We start from the raw sequence: 25,853 nt of genomic DNA, 5'->3' as shown, positions 1-25,853 counted from the left end.
AAATATAGACATTATTTTGATTAAAAGGCAAAAGAAATTTTAAAACAGGATATATGATTGTGCTTTCAACCATAAAAAGAAAAATGCATAAAAAAAGACTAGAAGGAAATATAGCTGCTTCTGGGTAGCAGAATCATGGGTGATTTCTTCTTTACCCTTTCCTCGATTTACTGTATTTTCCAAATGTTCTATTATGCTAAAAGCCAGAAAGTATAGGAGAAAATAAAATCATAAAAGAGGCCTCAAGGAAGAAAAAAAGAAACATTTGCTGACTGACTCACTAAGAGAACACTTCCCAGGACTGTCCTGCCTGCCCACTCCCCCAATCCTAAGCAACTACCAGAAAGGTCAAATAAGGCTGGGTGGGGACACAAGGCCCTTTATTTCCTAGAAAACCACAGGGATACTGGAATGTTAGTACCCTCTATGGCAGGCTGTTGCAATAATGGCTCTCAATTTGTTCACATGTCCTTGTATGCCAAGGAAGACACTGCAGCTTCCACTCCCAAGAAACAGAATCTACTTCTCCACTTTTGGAATCAAAGCTTGGCCATGTTACTTGCTTTGACTAATAGGACAATAGAAAACAACACAGCAGAGGCTTGCAGAGTGCTCGCACATTGGGCTTATCCTCTCTTGCTCCTGGATACCCTTCTCCTACCATGTGAAAAAGCTTAAGCTGACCTCCTCCTGGTGGATGAAATACCCCCTGGAGAAAGGCCCCAGCCACCCCAAATTAGGTCCCAGACACCTGAGGGAGATCTTTTTAGACCATCCAGCCCCAGGCAATCTGGTCCAGAACTAGAATAATAGTTCAATCAATGTACAGAATCATGAGAAACAATCAACTATTGTTGTAAGACACTAAGTTTTGAGTGGTTTGGCTAACTGACATACCATCCACTGTAAAAACCACCCAACCAGTGAGATGAATACAATTGTTTTATTACCCTCTAAATTCCATATTCAACTCAACAATCATTTTTCCTTTCTTCCTCAGAGGTGGACTCTCAGCCAGTATAGGTGACAATCTAAGGAGTCTTGGGCCTTGTAGAACTCAACAGTCAGCAGAATTTTCCTCCTTTGACAACAATATTATTACGAAAAGGCTTGGATGATGGTAGCTGAATGTTCTCAGGAGCCTTTGACTGCTTGCTGAAGTCTGTTCAAGGTCTTCCTCCTTTCATCTCAAGCCATATAATATCAAAAGCAACATGCTCCATTACCTCTGGCTTTGCTGATGTGAGTACATGAACTCTGTGTCTTACTGATCATTTTTGTTTCAGTACCTAACACAGTACCTGGCATACAGCAGATACTCATCAAATAAGTGTCTTCCTATATTAAATGTCCCACCTAGCCAGTCTCCCTCCCTCCCAACTGCCCCCACAGAGTTTAAGGACAGAATACTGGATCACCTTTAGGACTCCATGGAGCATCATCTGAATTCTTCTTTTTCTTGTGTCGAGATTTCAAAGCAGGGTCATCATCATCAGACTCCAGGGAAGGGTAAACTGCGTGAGAAGGAAAAGCAGGATAAACTGAGATCTCATCCAGAATAGTGACAACAGAATGATACCTACCTGGGCTCCTCCCACTCCCCTACAAGTGGACCCTTTACTTAATCCATACTCAACTGTAGGAACTCCTGAATATGTCACATACTTTTCATGTGTTTCTACTTTGTGCACCCTTACTGCAAATGTTTTTCTCCCAGCATCATCTAACTCTGATTTCACTTGTCCAACAACCATTTAATGAATAACTTCATGAGTTGCTGCTGCTGCTGCTAAGTCGCTTCAGTCGTGTCCAACTCTGTGCAACCCCAGAGACGGCAGCCCACCAGGCTCCCCCGTCCCTGGGAGTCCCCAGGCAAGAATACTGGAGCGGGTTGCCATTTCCTTCTCCAATGCATGAAAGTGAAAGTGAAGTCACTCAGTAGTGTCTGACTCTCAGCGACCCCATGGACTGCAGCCTACCAGGCTCCTCCGTCCATGGGATTTTCCAGGCAAGAGTACTGGAGTGGGGTGCCACTGCCTTCTCCAACTTCATGAGTTAATGACCCTATAAAATTCAGCTTTAGATTCACTTCCTAAATAAGCTTTCCCTCTCCTCTTAATCTCTTTCAGATGCCTCCTCAACTCTCCATAGTATCCTGTGTATACCTCTATTGGAGTTGTTACATAGTATTTAAGAGATAATTAGTAAATCTGCCACCTCTAATTTACTGTGAGGGCAAGGATATGTATTATCTGATTTTAAACTAAGGGAGCCAAACACAGTGTAGAGTAGCTGCTCAGTAAGTGTTTGTTAAATTAATGGAAAAAGAAGTGCCTCACACATTCATGCAAAGGAAACAAAAAGACCACTTAGGCTGAACCGGGAACAAGATAACTGGAATTGAATGATGTGAATGACAAAACACACACATATATTTTATCCTATACAAATACATACAAAAACCTAGTTTTATCATATATATACAACATCTATATGATTTAATAGGAAGAAAGTCTAGAAAGGTCCTACTGATGAGGTTACTCTACTGCTGCTAAACCTAAAAGAAAAGCAAAATGAGAGTGAAAATTTCTTCTTAGTGAAAATTTCCTCCTAATTTTCCCATTCCTACTAAGGATCAGCTTCAAACTTCTCTAGAATTCTACTTCATCAGAGAGAGGAATCCACTCTCACAGTTCTTTCCAGATGGGCCTCTCTGTAGGAAAATGAGTCTGTTTTTCAGGCCTTCTTCCTTGAGCAAAGAAGTAAAACCTCTGCCTCCTGACTCATTAAATTTTTAAAAAATTTTATTAATTGTCCCTAGAAAGAAAAGACTACTGGTAACAGAGTTGTTTGACAAAGGTTCCATCCCTACTAGCCTAATGGCTGTCAATGTTGGGTTTGTCGATTATTTCATTGAGTTTGAAAGGTTTTTTCCACCTAAAGGAAAGTAGAAGTGTGGTATGGTAGAAAGACCTCGAGTTTCAGGATTAGACAATTACTTTGAAATTTGGACTGACACACTAGCTCTGTAGCCAAGAACTTCTGTAAGTCTCACTACCCTCAACCATAAAATTGAAATAATAGATGCTACCTGCCTTGCAAAGTTCTGAGGACTGAGAGATCATAAGGTATAAAGTAATATACAAAAGGAAATCTACTCTAAGGTTCATGTCTTAGTCAAGATGAAATAAGATGTAGATAATAATTCATTTCAGACATTTAAAAAATACAAGTTAAAATATGCATATTAAAAATATGAGGGTGGGAGGAGTGATGCCCCCTCCAAAAATGATGGAATTGGGAGCTCCAAGGATCTGTTTTTTATTGAAGCAACCATTAGGGTGTCAAAAACTTATATAATAAACTTTTGGGTGATTCTGTAATCCAATCAAAAACTTACAACAACAAAAGGAATGTTTAACAAAGAAAAAACCTGCTAAATTAAGGAACTTATAAAAATTCTTTCAGGAAACCTCAGCTGACTGCTGAGGCAATGAAATGGATACTTCAGTGACCACACACAACAAGAACACAGTATTTGCAAAAAATCATTTGTAAATTCATTAAGTAAATAGATAATTGTAGCTCACAATAAGCAATAACAGTTAATCTCTAGGGAGAAAGGAAAGTATGATTTCCAGTTATCACATTATATTATTCAAAAGGTCCAGGTTTCAACAAAAAAATTTATAAGGCATGCAGAGAAACAGAAAAGTATGTCCCATTTATAGAAAAAAAATTGATAAAATTTATCCATGAGGAAGCCTGGACATTAGACTTACTATACAAAGACTAAATCAATTGTCTTAAATATGATTAAAAAAATAACCATGTCTCAATTTAACAAGAGACTATCAATCAGGAAATAGAAAATATAAAAAGAAACCAAATAGAAGTTTTGGAGTTGAAAAGTACAATGGCTTGAATAAACAATTCACGAGAGGGATTCAAAAGCAGATTTTGAGTAGGCAAAGACTCAGCAAATATGAAGAAAAAATTATCTAATCTGATGAGCAGAAAGAAAGAAAAAAGAAAAATGAACAGAGGTAAAGGGACTGTTGGGACACTATCAAGCTTAACCAACATATTCATATGGGAGTGTCAGAAGGAGAGGAAAGCATGAAAAAGGCAGAATAATTACATGAAGATACAATGACCAAAAACTTTCCAAGTTTTATGAAATACATGAAAATATACATCTAAGAAACTCAACAAATTCCAAGTAGGATAATCTCAGATATTCACACTGAGATGAATGATATTTAAACGGTCAATAGACAAAGACAAGGAAGAAGAAAATATAGAACTACTTTGTCAAAAGAAAGACGGGATTTTAAAAGTGTATAAATACACCTCAACATGTTACCCAGAGTGTTAACTGGGTTATGGTATAGAGTTGCCAGACTTAGCAAATAAAAAATACAAAACATCCAATGAAATTTAAGTATTAGATAAACGGCAAATATTTGTTTTTAGAACAAGCATGTTCATGCAATTATTTGTTGTTTATCTGAAATCCTAAATTAATGGGAAGTTCTGTAGTTTATCTGGCAGTGCCACATGGGGGACTTTGTTTACTTTTTTTTTAATGATAAACGCACTTTAATTTTGAAATAAAAAGGAGAACTTACTAGAGTTCTGCTTTGTGTAAGAAAAAATAAAAGAAAGACAAAGGAGAGGATCTTGAAAGCAGCAAGACAGCACAATAAAACAACCAATTTCTCATCATAAACAATGAAGGCCACAAGACAGTGAGATGATATATTTTAAGTGCTGAAAGAAAAAACTGTCAACCAAAAGTATATCTGGAAAAACAATTCTTTCAAAATGAAGGCAAATTAAGACATCTCAAGTAAACAAAGGCTGGGGTAGTCCATTAATAAATCTGCCATTTAAGAAATGCTAAACAAAGTCCTTCAGAGTGAAATAAAAGGACATTTGAGAGTATAGAAAAACATCAATAAAAGCAACTACAGAGGTAAATATAAAAGTCAGTATTGCTGTAGTTGTGATTTCTAACTCTTTTTTTCTACATTATTTAACAGTTCCAATGTATAAAACAGTAACCATAAGTCTATGTCAAAAGGATCACAATGTTTAAAGATGTGATTTGTGACAAAAATAACATACATGGGTGGGAGAGCTATATAGAAGCAGTCTTTGTATGCTATAGAAGCTGGATTGTATTAATTCAAACTAGATTGTTATAAAGTTAGAATGTTAGTTGTAATCCCCAGGGTAACCACTTTTGAAAACTAAAAAGCATAAAAAAGGAACTCAGTGAGTCAATTTGGTATACCATCCTCCAAATATCAATTAAATATAAAAGAAAGCAGTAACTTAGGAAATGAGGAACAAAAAAATTTAGACATATTGAAACAAATAACAAAATAGCATAGGTAAGGGCCTAGATCTGATAGACAGAGTGCCTGATGAACTATGGAATGAGGTTCGTGACACTGTACAGGAGACAGGGATCAAGACCATCCCCATGGAAAAGAAATGCAAAAAAGCAAAATGGCTGTCTGAGGAGGCCTTACAAATAGCTGTGAAAAGAAGAGAAGCGAAAAGCAAAGGCGAAAAGGAAAGATATAAGCATCTGAATGCATAGTTCCAAAGAATAGCAAGAAGAGATAAGAAAGCCTTCTTCAGCGATCAATGCAAAGAAATAGAGGAAAACAACAGAATGGGAAAGACTAGAGATCTCTTCAAGAAAATTAGAGATACCAAGGGAACATTTCATGCAAAGATGGGCTCAACAAAGGACAGAAATGGTAGGGACCTAACAGAAGCAGAAGATATTAAGAAGAGGTGGCAAGAATACACAGAAGAACTGTACAAAAAAGATCTTCAAGGCCCAGATAATTACAATGATGTGATCACTGACCAAGAGCCAGACATCCTGGAATGTGAAGTCAAGTGGGCCTTAGAAAGCATCACTACGAACAAAGCTAGTGGAGGTGATGGAATTCCAGTTGAGCTATTTCAAATCCTGAAAGATGATGCTGTGAAAGTGCTGCACTCAATATGCCAGCAAATTTGGAAAACTCAGCAGTGGCCACAGGACTGGAAAAGGTCAGTTTTCATTTCAATTCCAAAGAAAGGCAATGCCAAAGAATGCTCAAACTAACGCACAATTGATTCATCTCACACATGAGTAAAGTAATGCTCAAAATTCTCCAAGCCAGGCTTCAGCAATACGTGAACTGTGAACTTCCTGATGTTCAAGCTGGTTTTAGAAAAGGCAGAGGAACCAGAGATCAACTTGCCAACATCCGCTGGATCATGGAAAAAGCAAGAGAGTTCTAGAAAAACATCTATTTCTGCCTTATTGACTGTTCCAAAGCCTTTGACTGTGTGCATCACAATAAAGTGTGGAAAATTCTGAAAGAGATGGGAATACCAGACCACCTGATCTGCCTCTTGAGAAATCTATATGCAGGTCAGGAAGCAACAGTTAGAACTGGACATGGAACAACAGACTGGCTCCAAATAGGAAAAGGAGTGCGTCAAGGCTGTATCTAGTCACCTTGCTTATTTAATTTCTATGCAGAGTACATCATGAGAAACGCTGGGCTGGAAGAAGCACAAGGTGGAATCAAGATTGCCGGGAGAAATATCAATAACCTCAGATATGCAGATGACAAGAGGAACTAAAAAGCCTCTTGATGAAAGTGAAAGCGGAGAGTGAAAAAGTTGCCTTAAAGCTCAACATTCAGAAAACGAAGATCATGGCATCCGGTCCCATCACTTCATGGGAAATAGATGGGGAAACAGTGGAAGCAGTGGCTGACTTTATTTTTCTGGGCTCCAAAATCACTGCAGATGGTGACTGCAGCCATGAAATTAAAAGACGCTTACTCCTTGGAAGCAAAGTTATGACCAACCTAGACAGCATTTTCAAAAGCAGAGACATTACTTTGCCAACAAAGGTCTGTCTAGTCAAGGCTATGGTTTTCCCTGTGGTTGTGTATGGATGTGAGAGTTGGACTGTGAAGAAGGCTGAGCGCTGAAGAATTGATGCTTTTGAACTGTGGTGTTGGAGAAGACTCTTGAGAGTCCCTTGGACTGCAAGGAGATCCAACCAGTCCATTCTGAAGGAGATCAGCCCTGGGATTTCTTTGGAAGGAATGATGCTAAAGCTGAAACTCCAGTACTTTGGCCACCTCATGCGAAGAGTTGACTCACTGGAAAAGACTGATGCTGGGAGGGATTGGAGGCAGGAGGAGAAGGGGACGACAGAGGATGAGATGGCTGGATGGCATCACTGACTCGATGGACGTGAGTCTGAGTGAACTCCAGGTGTTGGTGATGGACAGGGAGGCCTGGCGTGCTGCGATTCATGGGGTCGCAAAGAGTCGGACACGACTGAGCAACTGAACTGAACTGAAGTCCTTCCATACCAGAAATCACTTTAATTGTAAATGGTTTAAACTCATTCTTCAGAACTTCTCTGGTGGCATACTGGGTAGGAATCTGCCTGCCAATGCAGGGGACACAGGTTTGCTCCGTGGTCTGGGAAGATTCTACATGCTGCAGTGTGGCTAAGACCATGCACCACAGACCCTGCACCACAAATACTGAGCCTGCAAGTCACAGCTATTGAGCCAACATGCTGCAGCTACTGAAGCCTGCATGCCTAGAGCCCATGATCTGTAACAAAATAAGCCACCACAATGAGAAGCCCACACACCACAATGAAAAGTAGCCTCACACTCACCGCAACTGGAAAAAGCCCGCACAAAGCAACAAAGACACACTGCAGCCAATAAATAAAATTAATAAAAAAAAAATTCACCCTCCAAAAGGCAAAGAAAGATAGACTCGGTCAAAAACAGGATTCAACTGTATACTACATATGAGAGATTCACATTAGGTCCAAAGAAACAATTAGGTTGAAAGTGAAAGGATAGAAAAAGGTATCCCATGCCAACAGTAACCAAAAAGAGAGCTAGGGTAGCTATACTAATATCTGGCAAAATAGAATTTAAGTACAAAATTGTTACAGGAGATAAGGAAGGGTATTACACAGTAATAAAAAGGTCATTCAACCAAAAACATATAAAGCAAATATTGACATACTTGAAGGGAGAAACAGTTCTATAATAATAGTTGGCAACTTCAATACCTTACTTTCAATAGTGAATAAGACATCCAGATAGAAGATCAATAAAGAAATGGAATACTTGAACAACACTATAAGTCAACTAGACCTAACCAACAAATACAGAAAACTTCACCCCAAAACAGCAAAATATACATTTTCCTCAAGTATACATGGATTATTCTCCAGGATAGACCATAATTTAGCCTACAAGTCTCAATAATTTAAAAGAATAAAATCATATAAAGTATGTTCTTCAAAAGCAATGGAATAAAACTAGGAATCAGTAATAGAACTGGAAAATTTATAAACTGGTGAAAATTGAACAATATACTCTGAAAAAAATCAATAGATTAGAGGGAAAAAATCAAAAGTTAATTTTTAAAAACTCTAAGAGGAAGGAAAACCAAAACACAAAACTTATGGGATGCAGTAAAAGCAGTGCTCAGAGAGACATTTATGCATGCAAATGCTTACAATATTAAAAAAGAAGAAAGATATCAAATCAGTAACCTAATTTTACACCTTAAGAAACTAGAAAAAGAACAAACTAAATCTGAAACTAACAGAAGGAAGGGAATAATAAAGATCTGAGCAGAGATGAGTGAAATAAAAAAAGAAAAACAGAATCAACAAAATCAAAATTTGGTTGCTTGAAAGATAATCAACAAAATATGCACATATTTAGCTAGACTAACAAAGAAGAAGAAAGAGAAGACAAAGATACTTGAAATGAGAAATGAAAGTGGGGACATTATTGCAAACTTTACAGAAATAAAAAGGATTATAAGAAAATACTATGAACTGTATGCTAACAAATTAGATAAACTATACAAAATGACAAATTCCTAGAAGCACACAAATCACCTAAACTGACTGAAGAAGTGGAAAATCTGAACTCACGTATATTAAGTACAGAGATTGAATAAAAAATCAAAAAGCTTCCAACAAAGAAAAGTTAAGGTTATTTGATGGTTTCACTGGTGGTTTCTCAGTTCAGTTCAATTCAGTTCAGTCACTCAGTCCTGTCTGACTCTTTGCAACCCTATGGACTACAGCACTCCAGGCTTCCCTGTCCATCACCAACTCCTGGAGCCTATTCAAACTCATGTCCATTGCGTCAGGGATGCCATCCAACCATCTCATCCTCTGTCGTCCCCTTCTCCTCCCGCCTTCAATCTTTCCCAGCATCAGGGTCTTTTCCAATGAGTCGGTTCTTGGCATCAGGTGGTCAAAGTATTGGGGTGTCAGCTTCAGCATCAGTCCTTCCAATGAATATTCCGGACTGACTTCCTTTAGAATTGACAGGTTGGATCTCCTTGCAGTCCAAGGGACTCTCAAGAGTCTTCTCTAACACCACAGTTGAAAAGCATCAATTCTTCAGTGCTCAGCTTTCTTTATAGTCCATCTCTCACATCCATACATGACATTTAATGATTTCAATCCCTGTCAAACTCTTTCAAAAAACAGAAGAGGAGAGAACACATGCTAACTCATTCTATGCGACCCTGATATCAAAGCCAGAAAAAAGATGCTACAGGAAAGGGAAACTACACATTAATATGCTTTACGAATACTGATGTAAAAATCCTTAACAAAATACTAGCAAACCAAATTCAGCAGCCTATTAAAATAAGTATATGCTATGACCAAGGGGGATTTATCCCAGGAATGCAAGAGTGGTTCAACGTAAGAAAATCAAACAACCTAAATGTCCATCAATAGACAAATGAATAAAGAAAATGATACACATACAAATGAATGAATACTACTCAGCCAAAAAAAAAGAAAGAAATCCTACCATATGTGAACTGAAGGGCATTATGCTAAGTGAAATAAGTCAGATAGAGAAGGACAAATAATATATGATCTCACTTATATGTGGAACCTGAAAAAGAAATCCCAAACTGATAGAAAAAGAGATCAGATTTGTGGTTACCAGAGGCAGCAGGTGAGGAGTAAGGGAATTGGATGAAGGTGGTCAAAGGCACAAATATCCAGTTATAAATAAATAATGTATAAAGTAACTTCAGACCAAGGAAAATTAGCAGGGATGAAAAGGGATAGAAAAGAATGATAAGATGGTAAACATAATGACAAGAAAACAAAGCAATCTTTAAATGTGGATGCACCTAACATCAGAGCTTCCAACTGTACAAAGCAAAAACCGATGGAACTAAAAAGGGAAACAGATAAATTCTCAATTATGCTTGGAGACTTCAACACATCTCTCTCAGTAATCAAGAAAATAAGTAGATGAAAAATTAGCAAAGATACAGATTATCACTAATCAACAAGATTAAATTGAAACTGATAGAATATTCAACCCAACAGTAGCAGAATATACATTCTTCTCAAGTTTACAACACAAAATTATCAAGATAGACTAAATCCTATGTGAAAAAAACAAATCTTAATGAAGTTTAAGTGAAACCAAAAACTGTTCTTTGAAAAGATCAAATGGATAAGATGCCAACAAGAATGACAATAAAAGATACAAATTACTAACATTAAGTATAAAAATGAAAAAGATAACATCAAATTAAAAATATCACTAAAGACCTCACGGACACTAAAAGGATAATAGAGGAAAACTACAAACAGCTCTATGCTCATAAATTCTACAACTTAGCTAAAATGGACCAATTCCTTGAATACCACAAACTATCAAAACTTACCCAAGACAAAATAGAAAATCTGAATAATTCTATATCTACCAAAGAAAATAAATCCATAGTTAAAACATAAAAAGAAATCCCTAGGCCTGGGTGGTTTCACTCAAAAATTCTACTAAACATTTTTTAAAACCCACTAATTCTACATTATCTCTTCTAGAAAATAGAGGAGGAACATTTCCCAACTCATTCTTTGAGGCCAGCACTGATTGCCCTGATACCAAAACTAAAATATAAGAAAAAAAAATTATAGACCAATATCCCTCATGAACAAAGACACAAAAATCCTCAGTGAAATACTAGTAAATCAAATCCAATAATATATAAAAAGAATAATACATCATTAGCAATTAAGGTCTATCCTGTGATTTTAATTCTGTGATATTTGAAAATCAATCAATGTAACCTACAATCTTAACAGATTAAATGAATAAAACAACATGATTATATCCATTGGTGGAATAAACACATTGGGAAAATTCAACACTCATTCATAAAAAAAAAAAAAAAAAAAAAACAGCAAAAAAGGAATGGAAGTGAACTTCCTTACCTTGATAACCTACACAGATAACACCGTATTAGTAAAAAGATGATTTCTCCCTTAGATTGGAAACAAGGCAAGGGTGTTAGTTCACCCTCACCACATTGTGCTTGAAAATCGTAGCCAGAGCAAAAAGGCAAGAAGGAAAACAAAGATTGGAAAGAAAGGAATAAAATTGTCCCTACTTGCACATGACATGATCACAATCATCTAGACAAAAAAATACAAAGAATATACCAAAAAAGAAGCTATGACAAACCTAGACAGCATATTAAAAAGGAGAGACATCACTTTGCCAACAAAGGTTTGCATAGTCAAAGCTATGATTTTTCCAGTAGTCATGTATGGATGTGAGAGTTGGACTGTGAACAAAGCTGAGTGCCGAAGAATTGATGATGCTTTTGAACTGTGGTGTTGGAGAAGACTCTTGAGGGTCCCATGGACTGCAAGGAGATCCAACCAGTCCATTCTGAAGGAGATCAGCCCTGGGATTTCTTTGGAAAGAATGATGCTAAAGCTGAAACTCCAGTACTTTGGCCACCTCATGCGAAGAGTTGACTCATTGGAAAAGACTCTGATGCTGGGAGGGATTGGGGGCAGGAGGAGAAGGGGACGACAGAGGATGAGATGGCTGGATGGCATCACTGACTCAATGGATGTGAGTCTGAGCAAACTCCAGGAGACAGTGAAGGACGAGGAAGCCTGGCATGCAGTAGTCCATGAGGTCACAAAGAGTCAGACATGACTTAGTGACTGAACAACAATTCCAAAAAAATTCCTAGAATAAGTGAGTTTACCAAGGTTGCAGGATATAAAGTCAATATAAATCAATCATATTTATATACACTTGTTGTTCAGTTGCTAAGTCGTGTCTTTGTGTTTTATATACATACACACACACACACACACACATTACACTAGCAATAAACAATTAGAAACCAAGGGTTTAAAAAGGTACCATTTACAGTATTTGCAAAAAAAATACAGAACTCAGGGATAAATCTAATAAAAAAAGCATATGCAGGATCTGTATGCTCAAAACTATGAAACGCTGATGAAATTTTTCAAAGAGTAAATATGGAGGAACATATCATGCACACAAATTAGAAGATTCAATATATCTAAGGTGACAATTCTCTTGCAGTCCTTGTGTAAAATGTTTCAGTGGTCCCTCAAAGAGTTAAACACAGAATTACCATAGGACTGAGTAATTCTACTCCCGGGTATATGTCCAAGAGAAATGAAAACATGTGCCCACACAGAAACATGCACACAAACATCTATAGCAGCATTATTCATAACAGCCAAAAGGTGGAAATAACTCAAATGCCTATCTGCAGATGAATGGATAAACAAATGTAGTATATCCATACAATGAAATACTACTTAACCATAAAAAGGAACAAAATACTGATACATCCTATAACTTGGATAAACCTTAAAAACATTATGGTAAGTGAAAGAAGCCAGACACAAAAGATCACATACTATATGATTACTACTATATCATATATCCGTAACAGGCAAATCCATATGGACAGAAAGCAGATTAGTGGTTACCAGGGGATGAGATGAGTGGGGACATGGGACACAATTATTTAATGGATCCAGGATATTTTTCTGGGGCCACGAAAATATACTGGAAACAGAGAGAGGCTGTGGTTGCACCACACTGTGAATGCACTAAATATCACTGAATTGTAAACTTTAAAATGTTTATAATTATGTATTTCATGTTTAATTATATATACATATATATATATGTTTAGCTATATATTTCACCTTAATAAAAAATAAAGATCACAATTCTCTCTGAATTGATCTATATAGTTAACATAATTCCAACCAAAACCCTAGCAGAAATTATTGTAGATTCAGACAAACTGACTCTTAAATTTTATGGAAAGAAAAAATTGAAGACGTTGTATTACTCGATTTTAAGAATTACTATAGGGCTTCCCTGGTGGTCTAGTGGTTAAGAATCTGCCCACCAATGCAGGGGACACAGGTTTGACCCCTGGTTAGGGAAGATCCCACAGGCCACGGAGCAACTAAGCCCAGGTGCCACAACTATTGAAGTCTGTGCACCTAGAGCCAGTGCTCTGCAACAAGAGAAGCCACCTCAATGAGAAGCCAGCACACCACAACAAAGAGTAGACCCAAATCTCCACAACTGGAGAAAGCCTGTATACAGCAACGAAGACCTAGTGCAGCCAAAAATAAATAAATCTTAAAAAAAAAAGAATTACTATAAAGCTTCAGCAATCAAGACAGTGAAGTTTTGACAAAGGGATTGATAACACAGATCAATGGAAAAGAACAAATCAGAGACAGAACCACACAAATATGGTCATTCCACTTTTGACAAAGGTACAAATGCAAGTTAATAGAAAAATAAAAATTAAAAATCTTCTTTTCAAGAAATGGTGTTGGAACAAGTGGACACCCATATGCCAAAAAAAGGTTCACCCAACCTAAACATCATATGTTATGTGAAAATTTAGTCAAAATGGAACACAGATAGAAATGCAAAACCTAAAACCATACAGTTGTTAGGTTAAAAAAGGAGAAAAGTGCACCCTGAGTTTACAGAAAGAGTTGTTAAAAAGAAGCATAAGCCATGAAAGATAAAACTGATAAACTAGACTTTCTAGAATGTGAACGTGTTTAAGAAAGCCATAAGAGAATGAAATACAAGCCACAGAGTGGGAGAAAATATTTGCAAATCACATACCTGACAAGAGACTTGAATCCAGACTATACAAAGAACTTTCAAAGCTCAACAGTTAAACAACCTAATTTTTTAAAAGGCAGTAGTTGTTCCAAGTGTCTGTTTAAAGACATTTCAAAAAAGAGTATATGAGTAGCAAATAAATACATGAAAAGATGCTCAACATAATTAGCCATTAGATGAGCCACAAAATGAGGTATCACCACACACGTATTAGGATGACTAAAATAAGTGTACTAACAATACCAAGTGCTGGTGAGTATGCAGAACAATTGGAACTCTCACATATTTCTGGTGGGAATGTAAAATGGCACAATCACTGGAAAACAGTTTGGCAGTTTCCAATAAAGTTAAAGCATCTACTGCCCACACCGTTCAGGAATGCTATTGCTAGGTCTTTACCCTAGGGAAACTCATGTTCACCCAAAAGCCTCACACAAATGTTCACAGCAGCCCAATTCATAATCACCCAAAGCTGTAAATAATCCAGTGTCCTTCAATGGGTAAATTAATAAACTGTGGTAGAGGAATTTCCCTGACAGTCCAGTGGTTAGGACTCTGTGCTTCTACTGCAGGGGGCAGGGGTTTGATCCCTGGTCAAGGAACTAAGATCCTGCATGCCACATGGCTCACCCAAAATAAACAAAATGAAACTGTGGTAGATTCATACAATTCTTCAATAAAAAAAGAACAAGCTATCGATATGTGACAACATGGATAAATCTTAAAGGCATTAGGCTAAGTAAAAGAGGTCAGTCTCAAAATATTACATACTGTGTAATTCCTTTATATGACATTCTGGTAAAGGCAAAATCACAGTGATGGAGAACAGTGGTTGCCAGGAGTTAGGGATAGAGGGAGGGCATGACTACTAAGGGATAATATAAAGGACTTTGGAGGGGTTGTGTTCTACTCATTGTGGTAGTAGTGGTGATTGTGGTGGTTACAAGAATCTAAGCATGTGTATATCAACAAAGCCAATTTTATTTAAATGTTAATTTAAAAAATAAAATTAAAAAAATATTTTATCAAAAGGGCAGACTGAAAATAAATGAACAGAGCTTTCAACTCAAGATGTTGTACAAAGTACATTAAGAAAAAGGAATAAAATAAAGCCAGAAATTGAGTGCAAAGTTGCTTCAGTCATGTCTGACTCTTTGCTATCCTATGGGCTATAGCCCAAAAGGCTCCACTGTCCATAGGATTCTGCAAGCAAGAATACTAGAGTGGGTTGCTGTGCCCTCCTCCAGGCAATCTTCCTGACCCAGGGACTGAACCTGGGTCTCTTTTGTCTCTTGCACTGGCAGGTGGGTTCTTTACTACTAGCGCCACCTGAGAAGCCCCAAATACAGTTAATTTTAAGACAGAAATATCAATTCTAAATCAGTAATTCTATTAATACAAATCACCATTAGCAAATTAAGAGAAAAACTATGTGTTTATATCAAAAGGTGCCCCCCCAAAATTTGATAAAACCTAATTCCACTCCAGTTTTTAAAACAAACAAAAACCTCTCTAACTAGATAGAGACTCCCCTGAACTTCATGAGAGTAGTCTACTGGAGACCTACAGAGCCCTATATATTGATTGGATAAACACTGTCAACATTACCTGTAAAGTCAGAAACAACATAAGGATGCCTCTACCACCTGTAATAAAACTAGGAAAATCTAGAGGTATAAATACCAGAAAGAAAGGGGGTGTTATGGGATAACTGTGTCCTCCCTCCAAAATTCGTATGTTGAATTCCTAACTCTTAGTACTTCAGACTATAACTGTATTTGGAGATAAGGCTTTGAAAGAGGTAATTAGATTAAAATGAGGCCACTAGGGTGGGCCCTAACCCAATCAGACTGCTCCCTTTTTAAGAAGAGATTGGGATATACAGAGGGACAATAGGAGCCTGTATGCATAGGGGATCACCTCGTGAAAATGTAGCAAGAGGGAGATCATCTGCAAGCCAAGGTGAGTCTTCAGGAGAAAGCAACTCTGCTAATAATTTGATCTTGAATTTCTAGCCTCAAGAACTGTGAAAAGAATAATTTCTATTGTTCTGTGGGCTTCCCTGGTAGCTCAGCTGGTGAAGAATCCACCTGCAATGCAGGAGACCCTGGTTCAATTCTTGGGTCAGGAAGATCTCCTGGAGAAGGGATAGGTTACCTACTCCAGTATTCTTGGGCTTCCTTGTTGGCTCAGATGGTAAAGAATCTACCTGTAATGTGGGAGACCTGGATTTGATCCCTGGGTTGGAAAGATTCCCTGGAGAAGGGGACGGCTACCCAGTCCAGTATTCTTGCCTGAAGAATTCCATGGAGAGAGGAGCCTGGCAGGCTACAGTGCATGGGATTGCAAAGAGTTGGACATGACTGAGCAACTTTCACTTCACTTCACTTCCAGCCATCCAGTCTGTGGTATTTTGTTATGGCAGCCCTAGCAAACTAAGATAGGGGACATAGATCACCTACTTCAAGAGCCCAAGACAATTACCTAAAAAACTAAACTAACAGAACTAACAAGAGTATAGTAAGGTAACACAGGAACAATATAGAAAAATCAACTATTTTCCTGCATACTAGCAACAGCCAATTGGAAAATATGATAGATAAAAAGTGCCATTTTCAATGGGAACCAAACTATAAAATAAAATACATAGTAATAAACTGAAGAAGAGATATACAAGAAAGCATGAATAGAGCCAGACCGTGTTTGAAAACAAAAGGACAAGATGGCCTGTTTTGTGACTATTCAAAGGTAAATGGCAGAATGACAGCAATGTCATCTAGAAGTTGCACTGGTTCAAAAGCAATTTTCCCTGGCATGTTGTTTTTAACCAATTAGTGGTAAGTTTTCTCACATTTCAGAGAAAACCTATATATGAAGATCTACATATAAAAGCTAAAAATCCTACAACAGTGCCTCCTATCAGGAAGGGCAAATGGTGGCTTTGTTTTCTACAAAATTAAGTGCCAGTGGGCGAGGAGGATGGTGGAAAGTGCACATGAAGCAAGTTGTGAAGACACTTCTCCCTGTGTCTAAAACCAACAACAAAGACTGCTGATGACTAGGCTCTAGATCAGATTTTAATTTAATGAAGTTGCTATCTATCTTGAGCAAATACCCTCAAGAACCTACTTCTAAAAGAAGCCCAGGCAGAGTTTAAGGCTACAAAGGATCCACTGATTACCCAGTACAGTACTGGGTGCAAATGCAAATGGGTTCAAACTGGGCAAGGATTACTTAAGGTAATCTTATTAAGGTTAGTTCCCCTAACCCTAATCCTATTGGTCAATGTGATTGCTAAAGGTAGGATGAGTAGCCAGGGAAACTTGGTAACAAATTAAGACTAATCACAGTTCAACCCAGACATAATGGGCTTGCTGAACATCCTTGTTCTCCTTAGGTCCAAAGCAAGTTCTGCAGAGGGGATCTGCTCTACCAGACACAAGGCCTGTAGTAACTAACCTATGAGGTAGTGCCACAGGAATGGACAAATTGGTTTTATGGAACAGAGTATTATTAATAACATCTAACACACAGCACTTATTATGTGCTGGGCAATATTCTAATTGCTTTACGTATAATTCATTTATTCCTCACAACAATCTAAGAGGTAAATACTATTATCACAGAGAAGTTAATTAGCTTGCCCAAAGTAATATAGCTATTTAGCAATAGAACTGGGAATAGAGCAGAAAAACAAATTCAGGGAATTCCTTGAAGTCCAGTGGTTAGGACTCTGTGCTTTTACTGATGAGGGTATGGGTTCAATCCCTGATCAGGGAACTAAGATCCCACAAGCCACTCAGCATCTCATCCCCTAATTAAAAAAAAAAAAAAAAAAAAAAGGAAAGAAATCCACACATATAAGGAAATTTCGTTTAAGACAGAAGAAGAGCTTCAAATCAGGGGATAATTGATGAACTAGTCAATAAATGGTTATTGGGGCAAATGACTATCCGTGTGGAAAATAATAAGTTAGATTCTTACCTCCCACAATTCATAAAACTTAATTCCAGAAAAAATAAAATTTTAACTTCTATATACTTTTTAGGTGAAAATATAAGAAATTTTCTTACCAAAACATAAAATACAAAATGTTGACAAAGACGACTATGTAAAAACTGAAATCTACTACACACTAAGATACCATAAGTAAAATTAAAATACAAGCAACAGACTAAAAGAAAATATTTTTCAACATTTTCAGAATATATAAAAAACACTCCAACAAATTGAGAATATATAAAGAATTCTTATAAATCAATAAGAAAAACTAACATTCTAAAAATGAGTGAATAACTGAGTAATTAATTCACAGGAAAGGACTAAGCACAAGTCAATAAACATATAAAACAAACTGTGACATCAGTTTTTGCCATCAGATTGGCAAAAATTAAAAATTACCACTGTTGGTAAGGCTGTAGGGAAACAGGTATTTCTCATACACTGCTCATATACTGACCCTTGTGGAGGGAATTCAGCACCATTAACATTTATTTTGTATATACCCTTCAACTCAGCAGGTCTAGCTACTTTAGAGAAATGCTAACTGGCACATGAAAACAAAAGGTTATTTACAAGAATTTTCATAACACTAAAAATTAGAAATAACCTAAATGTTAACCAGTAGGGGACAGTTAAACAAATGATGGTACACCTATGCTTCAGACTACTATGCAGCAGGTAGATCCCAATGCATTGATGAAGTAGACCTCTACATACTGATGTTGAAAGAAATCCAAGCAAGTTGTAGAACCACATACACACAAAACAAAACTATACCTCTATTTATGTCTACAAATGGGTATAAACACAAAAAATTAAAAGGTATACTTCAAACTGATAATAAATGTTACCTTTGGATAACTTCCTCAGAGAGAGGAGAATGTTAGTCAAAGGGAATTTTTCCTTTCTCTGTCCTACTTTTGGTCATCAAGGATTACTTTTTAAAATAATGTTAAAACGAAAACCTACAACTCAGTTGCACTATAAAAAAAGTGCTTTATACACTGCATACTCAATACATTTTAGTTTAAAAAAGGAGTCATCTATTAAATGTGAAAAGCCCACTAAAAAGTCATATACCTTTGCAAGAGATGAACTGAACAACACATAACACAAATGATACAGGTAATGGAAGTAAAGGGGCTTCCCTTGTGGCTCAGTGATAAAGAATCCATCTGCCAATGCAGGAGATGTGGATTCGATCCCTGGATAGGGAAAGTCTGCTGGAGGAGGAAATGGCAACCCACTCCAGTATTCTTGCCTGGGAAATCCCATAGACAGAAAAGCCTGGTAGGCTACATTCCATGGGGTCGCAAAGAGTCGGACACGACTGAGCAACTAAACAACAACAAGTGGAAGTATAATAGGTAAGAGGGAAAAAAGAGTCACCTGCAGTGATAACTGGACAATGATAAAAATGGATAATAGCTACCATTAAAAAAATTATTTATTTAAATTTGGCTGCACTGGATCTTGGTTGTGGCAGACGAGATCTAACTTCCTGACCAGGGATTGAGCTCAGGCCCCCTGCATTGGGAGCACAGAGCCTTAACCACTGAACCACCAGGGAAGTCCTTATAATAGCTATCATTTTTTGAGGGCCTCCCATAAGCAAGACACTGTGTCAGGTAGTCTGTACATCAACTTGTAAGATATTCCCATTTTACAGATTAAGAAAATACAGCACAGAGAAACTGAGTATCAGGCTTATGGTGAGGCCTTTGCTCACTACAGACTGTCCTGGACTGGATTTGGGATTGAGATTGGGGCTAGGGGGAACCCTCCTAGCCTTGACTCCAGTGCTCAGCTGCCCTTACTATACTCTGCATCCTTGAAGCATGCTCCCAAGCTGTCCTGTTCATCAAGACTGGCGTTCTCCTCTTCCTCCTCGCTTTCGGTTTTCCAGTAGGCTGGCCGCTTGATGGGCCGCTTCCCTGGGGTGCGCTGGGAAGCAGGACTGCTAGACATTGTGCCCAGCCCACTGTTGGAACTCGTGCTGCTTCGGTCCTGCCCTCCGGTCCACCAGGCCTGCAGGCTGGAGGTAGCTGGTGAGGATGATGAGGACTGCAGGTTGGCCATGCACAGCATGCCCTGGATAGCCTCCTGAGTGCTGGGAGAGGCAGGAGCCTCACTGTAAGGGACAGAAAAGAAATGCTGAAGGAGTTTCTCTAGTTGTCAGAGGAAACTAGTCATCAGAATAGTCAGGGAGGAGGGACAAGAGCTGCCTGGGTCAAGATAGGAACAAGCACAAGAGAATCATCCCAAGTGAAAAACTAGAAACCAAACTAAAGATCAAAATAGTATCAAAGACTATTTCCATAAAAAGGCCAGTCCTTCTTAACTGAAGTCTCTCCATAGACAGCAGGCAAAGTGGCAAGAAAAAGGGTGCACCTCCCTTCCTATTCACACAGGCCGCATTCTTTTTTTTTAAAGGAAAAAAAAAAAAAAAACAAGATCCAGAAAAGGCCCAGTGCTCCTTTCATGCCTCTTCTGACTTCCAAAGAACCCAGACTCACTGCCCTTGAAATCTGTACATCCTTTCTAAGTCATATCTTAAATATCTCAGGACAGATTTCATGTCTACTTTATTCTTTCAGCCCAAATGCCCTGGATAATTCTTTGTCCCTTTAAATGACTCAATTAATACCTACTGATTGGCTGACCTAGCCAAAGGTGGCAGGTGGGGGTGTGTGTTGTCTGATCACCTAGAAAGGGGAGAACAAAGCCAGTACTCACGTGAGGGCAGCATAGTCAGGTCCCCCCACCTGCCTGCTGGCCTTGAGCAGATCAAGAATTCCACCGGCTCCACTCCCATTTCCAAGCTTGCCTTCGACCCCTTCTATAAGGTCCTCATCTGTTGTATAGTCCTCCTGTTGGACAAAAGGGATATCACCTCAGCTGCCCAGGCCCTAATATATGGTTGACACTAATATCTTCTGAGCACCAAGTATCTACCAAGTACTAAGCAGAATATTTGTTTTTTCATCTTAGTCTTTGAAGCATCTTTGTGAGGCAAGTACTAACTCCCATTTTACAGATAAGGAAACTAAGGCTCAGTGAAGTTAAATATGTATGCAAAGTCACAATCAGATATTCCAAATCAGATACTCTTTCTCCTACATCACACTGCCTTTTAGTCTACTCTATATTAAAGATTTTTTAAATATTTCAACTAAAGTATAATCTTCCATTTATATATTCAGGAGCACTTAGCATACAATCTTTCACTTTATAAATATTTTAGGAACTGAATGCATAGGCTGTCTCCCCCAACCTCAACTAAAATGACAAATCATATTCTGGTTCTGTAACCAGAACAAGCAGAAGATAAGAAACAGGGAAGGCTCCTACCTCAATGTCAAACTCAACTTCTCCTGGTTCACGAACTCGATTGGGGTCCGAGCAAGGCTTCGCACGAGGCAGCTTTCGGGGAAATTCTAGAAAGCAATAGAATGTACTTACCATGAAGCTAAGGTTAGTATCTGAGCCAAATATCCAGGAGAAAGAGAATAAAACTATAATTTTCCTGAAAGTAATGACCACAGATAAGTAATTTAGGGAGGTAAGGAATTAGTTCATAAATTAATCTCTAGAGCAAAGAAAGCCTACAGAGCTGGTAAATCAGAAAGTCAACAAGCTCAGGCCTAAGGTCTTAAGTCTACTGAAGGGACTAAAACCAAACTGAAATGGGCAGGGCAAGAAAGAAAAAGAACAAATACATACTTGGTCTTATTAACAGGGTCGCCTTCTCCTTTCCCAGTCTCTCATCAATCTGCAGTTCATCATCTGAATCCAAGTCCAATTCATCCTCCATCACCTGTTCTGACACCACCCTAGTCTTGTCTGCCTTCTTCACGATCTTGGCTCGCCGAGACTTAGATAAGCTCTTCACCTTCTTGGTACTGGAGAGAGAGTGAAGGAAAACATAAAAACAGTCTCACACAAAGGCAATTCTCTCCAAATTGTTCTATAGATTCAATGCAATCCTATCTAATGCATCTAGTTTTGTGGAGATTAATAAACTGATACTAAAATGTATATGGGCATACAAAGGCTATGTACATGGCCAAAACAATTTCAAAAAAGAACAAAGTTGGAGGACTTATACTACTCAATTTAAAAATTTACTATAAAGCTACAGTAATCAAGGTAGTATGATATTGGCATAAGGATAAAAATGAATGGAACAGAACTGTGAATTTAGACCTAAATCCTTAAATTTATAGTCAATTGATTTCTGACAAAGGTGCTTAGGCAATTCAGTGGAGAAAGAACAGTCTTTTTAACAAATGATGCTGAAATAAGTGGATATTACATGCAAAAAAATGAATGTGAACTCTTAACCTTATATCACACACAAAAATTAACTAAAAATGGATCATATATCTAAATGTAAAAGCTAAAACTATAAAACTTCTAAAAGAAAATGTAGGAAAATATCTTGTGGCCTGGATTAGGTAAAATTCAAAACATTTGTGCTTCAAAAGATGCCATTAAGAAAAAGAAAAGACCAGCCACAGACTGGGAGAAAATATTTGTAAATCATTTATCTAGAAAAGGATGTGTATCCAGAATATTTAAATAACTCTTAGAACACAACAAAGACAAAACGAATTAGAAAGTAAAAGATCTGAATAGACATTTCTCTAAAGTTGATACATAAATGTCCAATAATCACACCAAAAGATGCTCAACATCATTAGTCATTAGGGAAATGCAAATTAAAACCACAATAAGATACCACTTTACATCCATCAAAATGGCTATAATAAAAAAGATGGGCAATAATAAGCATTAGATAATATATGGAAAAACTCATAATTGCTGGTGGAGGTGTAAAATGGTAGATGCTTTGGGATAAATTTTGGCAGTTACTTAGAATGCTAAACAGAGTTACCATATGACCCTAAATTTTATTTCTAAGTGAGAAACAAAAACATGTCCACACATAAACTAGCATACAAATGCTCATAAGCACCATTATTCATAACAGTCAAAAAGCATAACCAATTCAAATGACCATCAACTAAAGAATGGATAAAGTAAATGTGGTAGATCCACACAATGAAATACTATTCAGCAATAAAAAGGAATCAATTAATGATAGATTCTACATCATGGATGAACTTCAGAAACACGTTAAGTGAAAGAAGCCAGACACAAGAGACTACATTTACATAGGAACTAAATGACTTCCATTTATATGAAGTATCTAAAAAGGCAAATTCATAGTGATAGAAAGAAGATTACTGGTTGCCTGGGTCTGGGGAAGAAAACCAGGACTGAATGTAAGTGGATATGAGTGATCTATTTGATGTGATAGAAATGTTCCAAAATTGGATTGTGGTGACAGTTGCATATTCTTTAAATTTACTAAGAGTCATTTTATTATATACTTAAAAAAGGTTAATTATATGATATGTAAATTATATCTCAAAAAACGTGTTAAAATATATAAAGTAGAAAGAATTCAAAAGTAGCTTAAATCTTAATAATTCTACCACACATGGTAAACAATGTTAACCAGTACAAACTGCTCAAATAAGCCTTATAAATCAAGAGAAACAAGTTTTTGGTAAGTGAATATACATTCAACAAATAGTCATTTGGTGAACTGGCTTTTAGTGAATTAGCTGTTTTCTACCTCAAAGGGTTGCTGGGAGGATAAATGAGCTAATGTAGAGACTGACATATAACAAGTGACCCAATAGTAGCTAATCTTATAGTTCTCTGGGTCTCACTTTCCCATATTAGTAAAATAGGGATAACAACACTTACCCCTAAGGGTTGTTGTAAGGGCTAAATAATGTATGTAAATTGCTAACATAGAGTCTGACACAAAGCAGGTGCTCAATAAATGGTAGCTATTCAACCTTGATCTTTTATTAACTTCTAATTATTAAAAATGACAAACTTAAAAAATATTAAAAACTCCATGTATCTAGGACCCAGCTAAGTTTCAGCAATTATCAACATACAGCCAATCTTGTTTTATTTGCACCTCAGCCTCCACAAAACATGGCACTATTCTGGAGAAAAGATCAGACATAATAAGTATCATATCGTCTGTAAATATTACTGTACCTGGACTCCCTAGGTTAACTTAGCAGCAGCCTCTAGCAGGTGGAAGGAAGTACTAGAAGCAGCACAAGGAAGACTGATGAGGAAAGGGAAAACGTCTCGTGTCCTTAATAAACATTACAGGCTGGAACCTCAGGACTCTCAACTTTCTCTTCCCCAGCAGACCAACCATAGGTTCTAGATAAAGGCAATGCTCAGTCTATCTTATTCTTGAGTAACGATGTTCTCAAACCACAAAGATAGCTCTGCTGCTTTCAGAATCTGCCCTGCCTTCACACTCCCTTTTCCTGTATTTCCCAGCCAGGTAGACTTACTATACTCACCCTTGAGATCTGAAAACAATCTTTTCCTAAAAAAAGGCTGTTAAAGTATCCTTGTCCCTCATGTTCCTACACTGTTCATACTCTATACTTAGCTCTTGACTGCTCCTGTCTGGTGTTCTGAGTGTCCAGAAAATAACTTTTACTGTCTTCCTCTGCTTCCCTACATGTTTGAGGATTTCTGACAACCTAGTTAGCTTCCGGCCATACCCACAACTATCATCATCATCACCACCACTGTCATCTTTCATTTTCAACTTCATTATTATATTTATAAAAGCAACCACTTATTAAACATTTACTATGTGCCGGGACCTGCAATAAGCACTTTACATACATTACTTCATTTAGTCCTCCAACAACCCTAAGATAAGTTTTATCTATAGAACAGATAAAATGAAGACAGAGAGATGCAGATATGTGTCAGAGCTGGGATTCAAATTCGGGATTGTCTGATTCCCAAGCTCAAGCTTTTTGTCAAGATGTGCTTTTATTCTTTTAGAAAACAGTCTGCTAAAAATTATTTTAAGAAAACTAATATATATTCACTGTACAAAATTCAAATGCTTTTGAAGTGAAAATTTCCTGTCTTGCCTCCCCTATCCTACTTTCCAGAGATAACTACTGTTACAAGTTTGGTGTGACAAACATAAAATATATAACAAATATTGATATATTTGAGTGAATGTGTATAAACATCTCTGGAAGGAAAGCACTGACACTGGTGTTCCATGTGTGAGGGGAAAACTGGAGAACAGAGAAGGGTGGGAGCAAAATTTTTTCCTATGTATTCTTTCACACTTATTGAATTTTAAGCTGCATAAATTTTAAACCTCTTTTAAAAAGTTAAATTAAAAATAAAGGCAAGGGACTTCCCTGGTTGCCCAGTGGTTAAGAATCCACCTTGCAATGCAGGGAATTCAATCCCTGGTCAGGAACTAAGATTCTACATGCCACAAAGCCACATGCTGTAACTACTGAGCCCATGTGCTGTGGAGCCTGTGTGTCTCAACTCGACAGCACACATGCTGCAACTACTGATACCCGCATGCTCTGGAGCCCAAATGACACAACCATAGAGCCTGCGCATCATAACTACTGAGTCCCTGTTCCACAATGAAAGATGCTACATGACGCAACAGAGATCCCACGTGCTGCAACTAAGATCCAATACAGCCAAATAAATAAATGTAAAAGACTGTATGTTACTTTTTTACACACACACATATGCATACATGCCTTTTTAAAAAATTAAAATGAACTATTCCCATATATTATCTTGCAACCTGATTTTTTCCACTTAAAATGTATCTTGGAAATCTTTTCACATCAATAGATACTAAACTCATTCTAAGTTACACAGTATTCTATTCCATAGATGTACCATCATTTATCC

At 37.4% G+C, this 25,853-nt stretch overlaps 1 protein-coding gene across 17 annotated transcripts in view; it reads right to left on the bottom strand.

The window, feature by feature from the left end:
- PHF8 (PHD finger protein 8) overlaps positions 1-25,853 on the bottom strand; it is a 97,549-nt gene that overhangs the window by 17,946 nt on the left and 53,750 nt on the right. For 16 of the 17 annotated variants that reach the window (XM_086388570.1, XM_086388577.1, XM_086388582.1 and 13 more), the window contains 5 exons: positions 21,780-21,958; positions 21,408-21,493; positions 20,793-20,926; positions 19,874-20,187; positions 1,419-1,514 (listed from right to left, as the gene is read on the bottom strand). In XM_086388570.1, the coding sequence (XP_086244696.1) occupies positions 1,419-1,514; positions 19,874-20,187; positions 20,793-20,926; positions 21,408-21,493; positions 21,780-21,958 (809 nt within the window). The remainder of the gene's footprint in view (positions 1-1,418; positions 1,515-19,873; positions 20,188-20,792; positions 20,927-21,407; positions 21,494-21,779; positions 21,959-25,853) is intronic. The other variant, XM_086388576.1, reaches the window with a different exon arrangement.

The sequence above is a fragment of the Bos grunniens genome, chromosome X, assembly GCF_055505025.1.
Source record: "Bos grunniens cultivar Pamir isolate PY7600 chromosome X, Bosgru_T2T1.0, whole genome shotgun sequence".
In the NCBI taxonomy this organism is placed as follows: Eukaryota; Metazoa; Chordata; class Mammalia; order Artiodactyla; family Bovidae; genus Bos; species Bos grunniens.
This window is presented reverse-complemented; position numbering and strand designations above follow the sequence as displayed.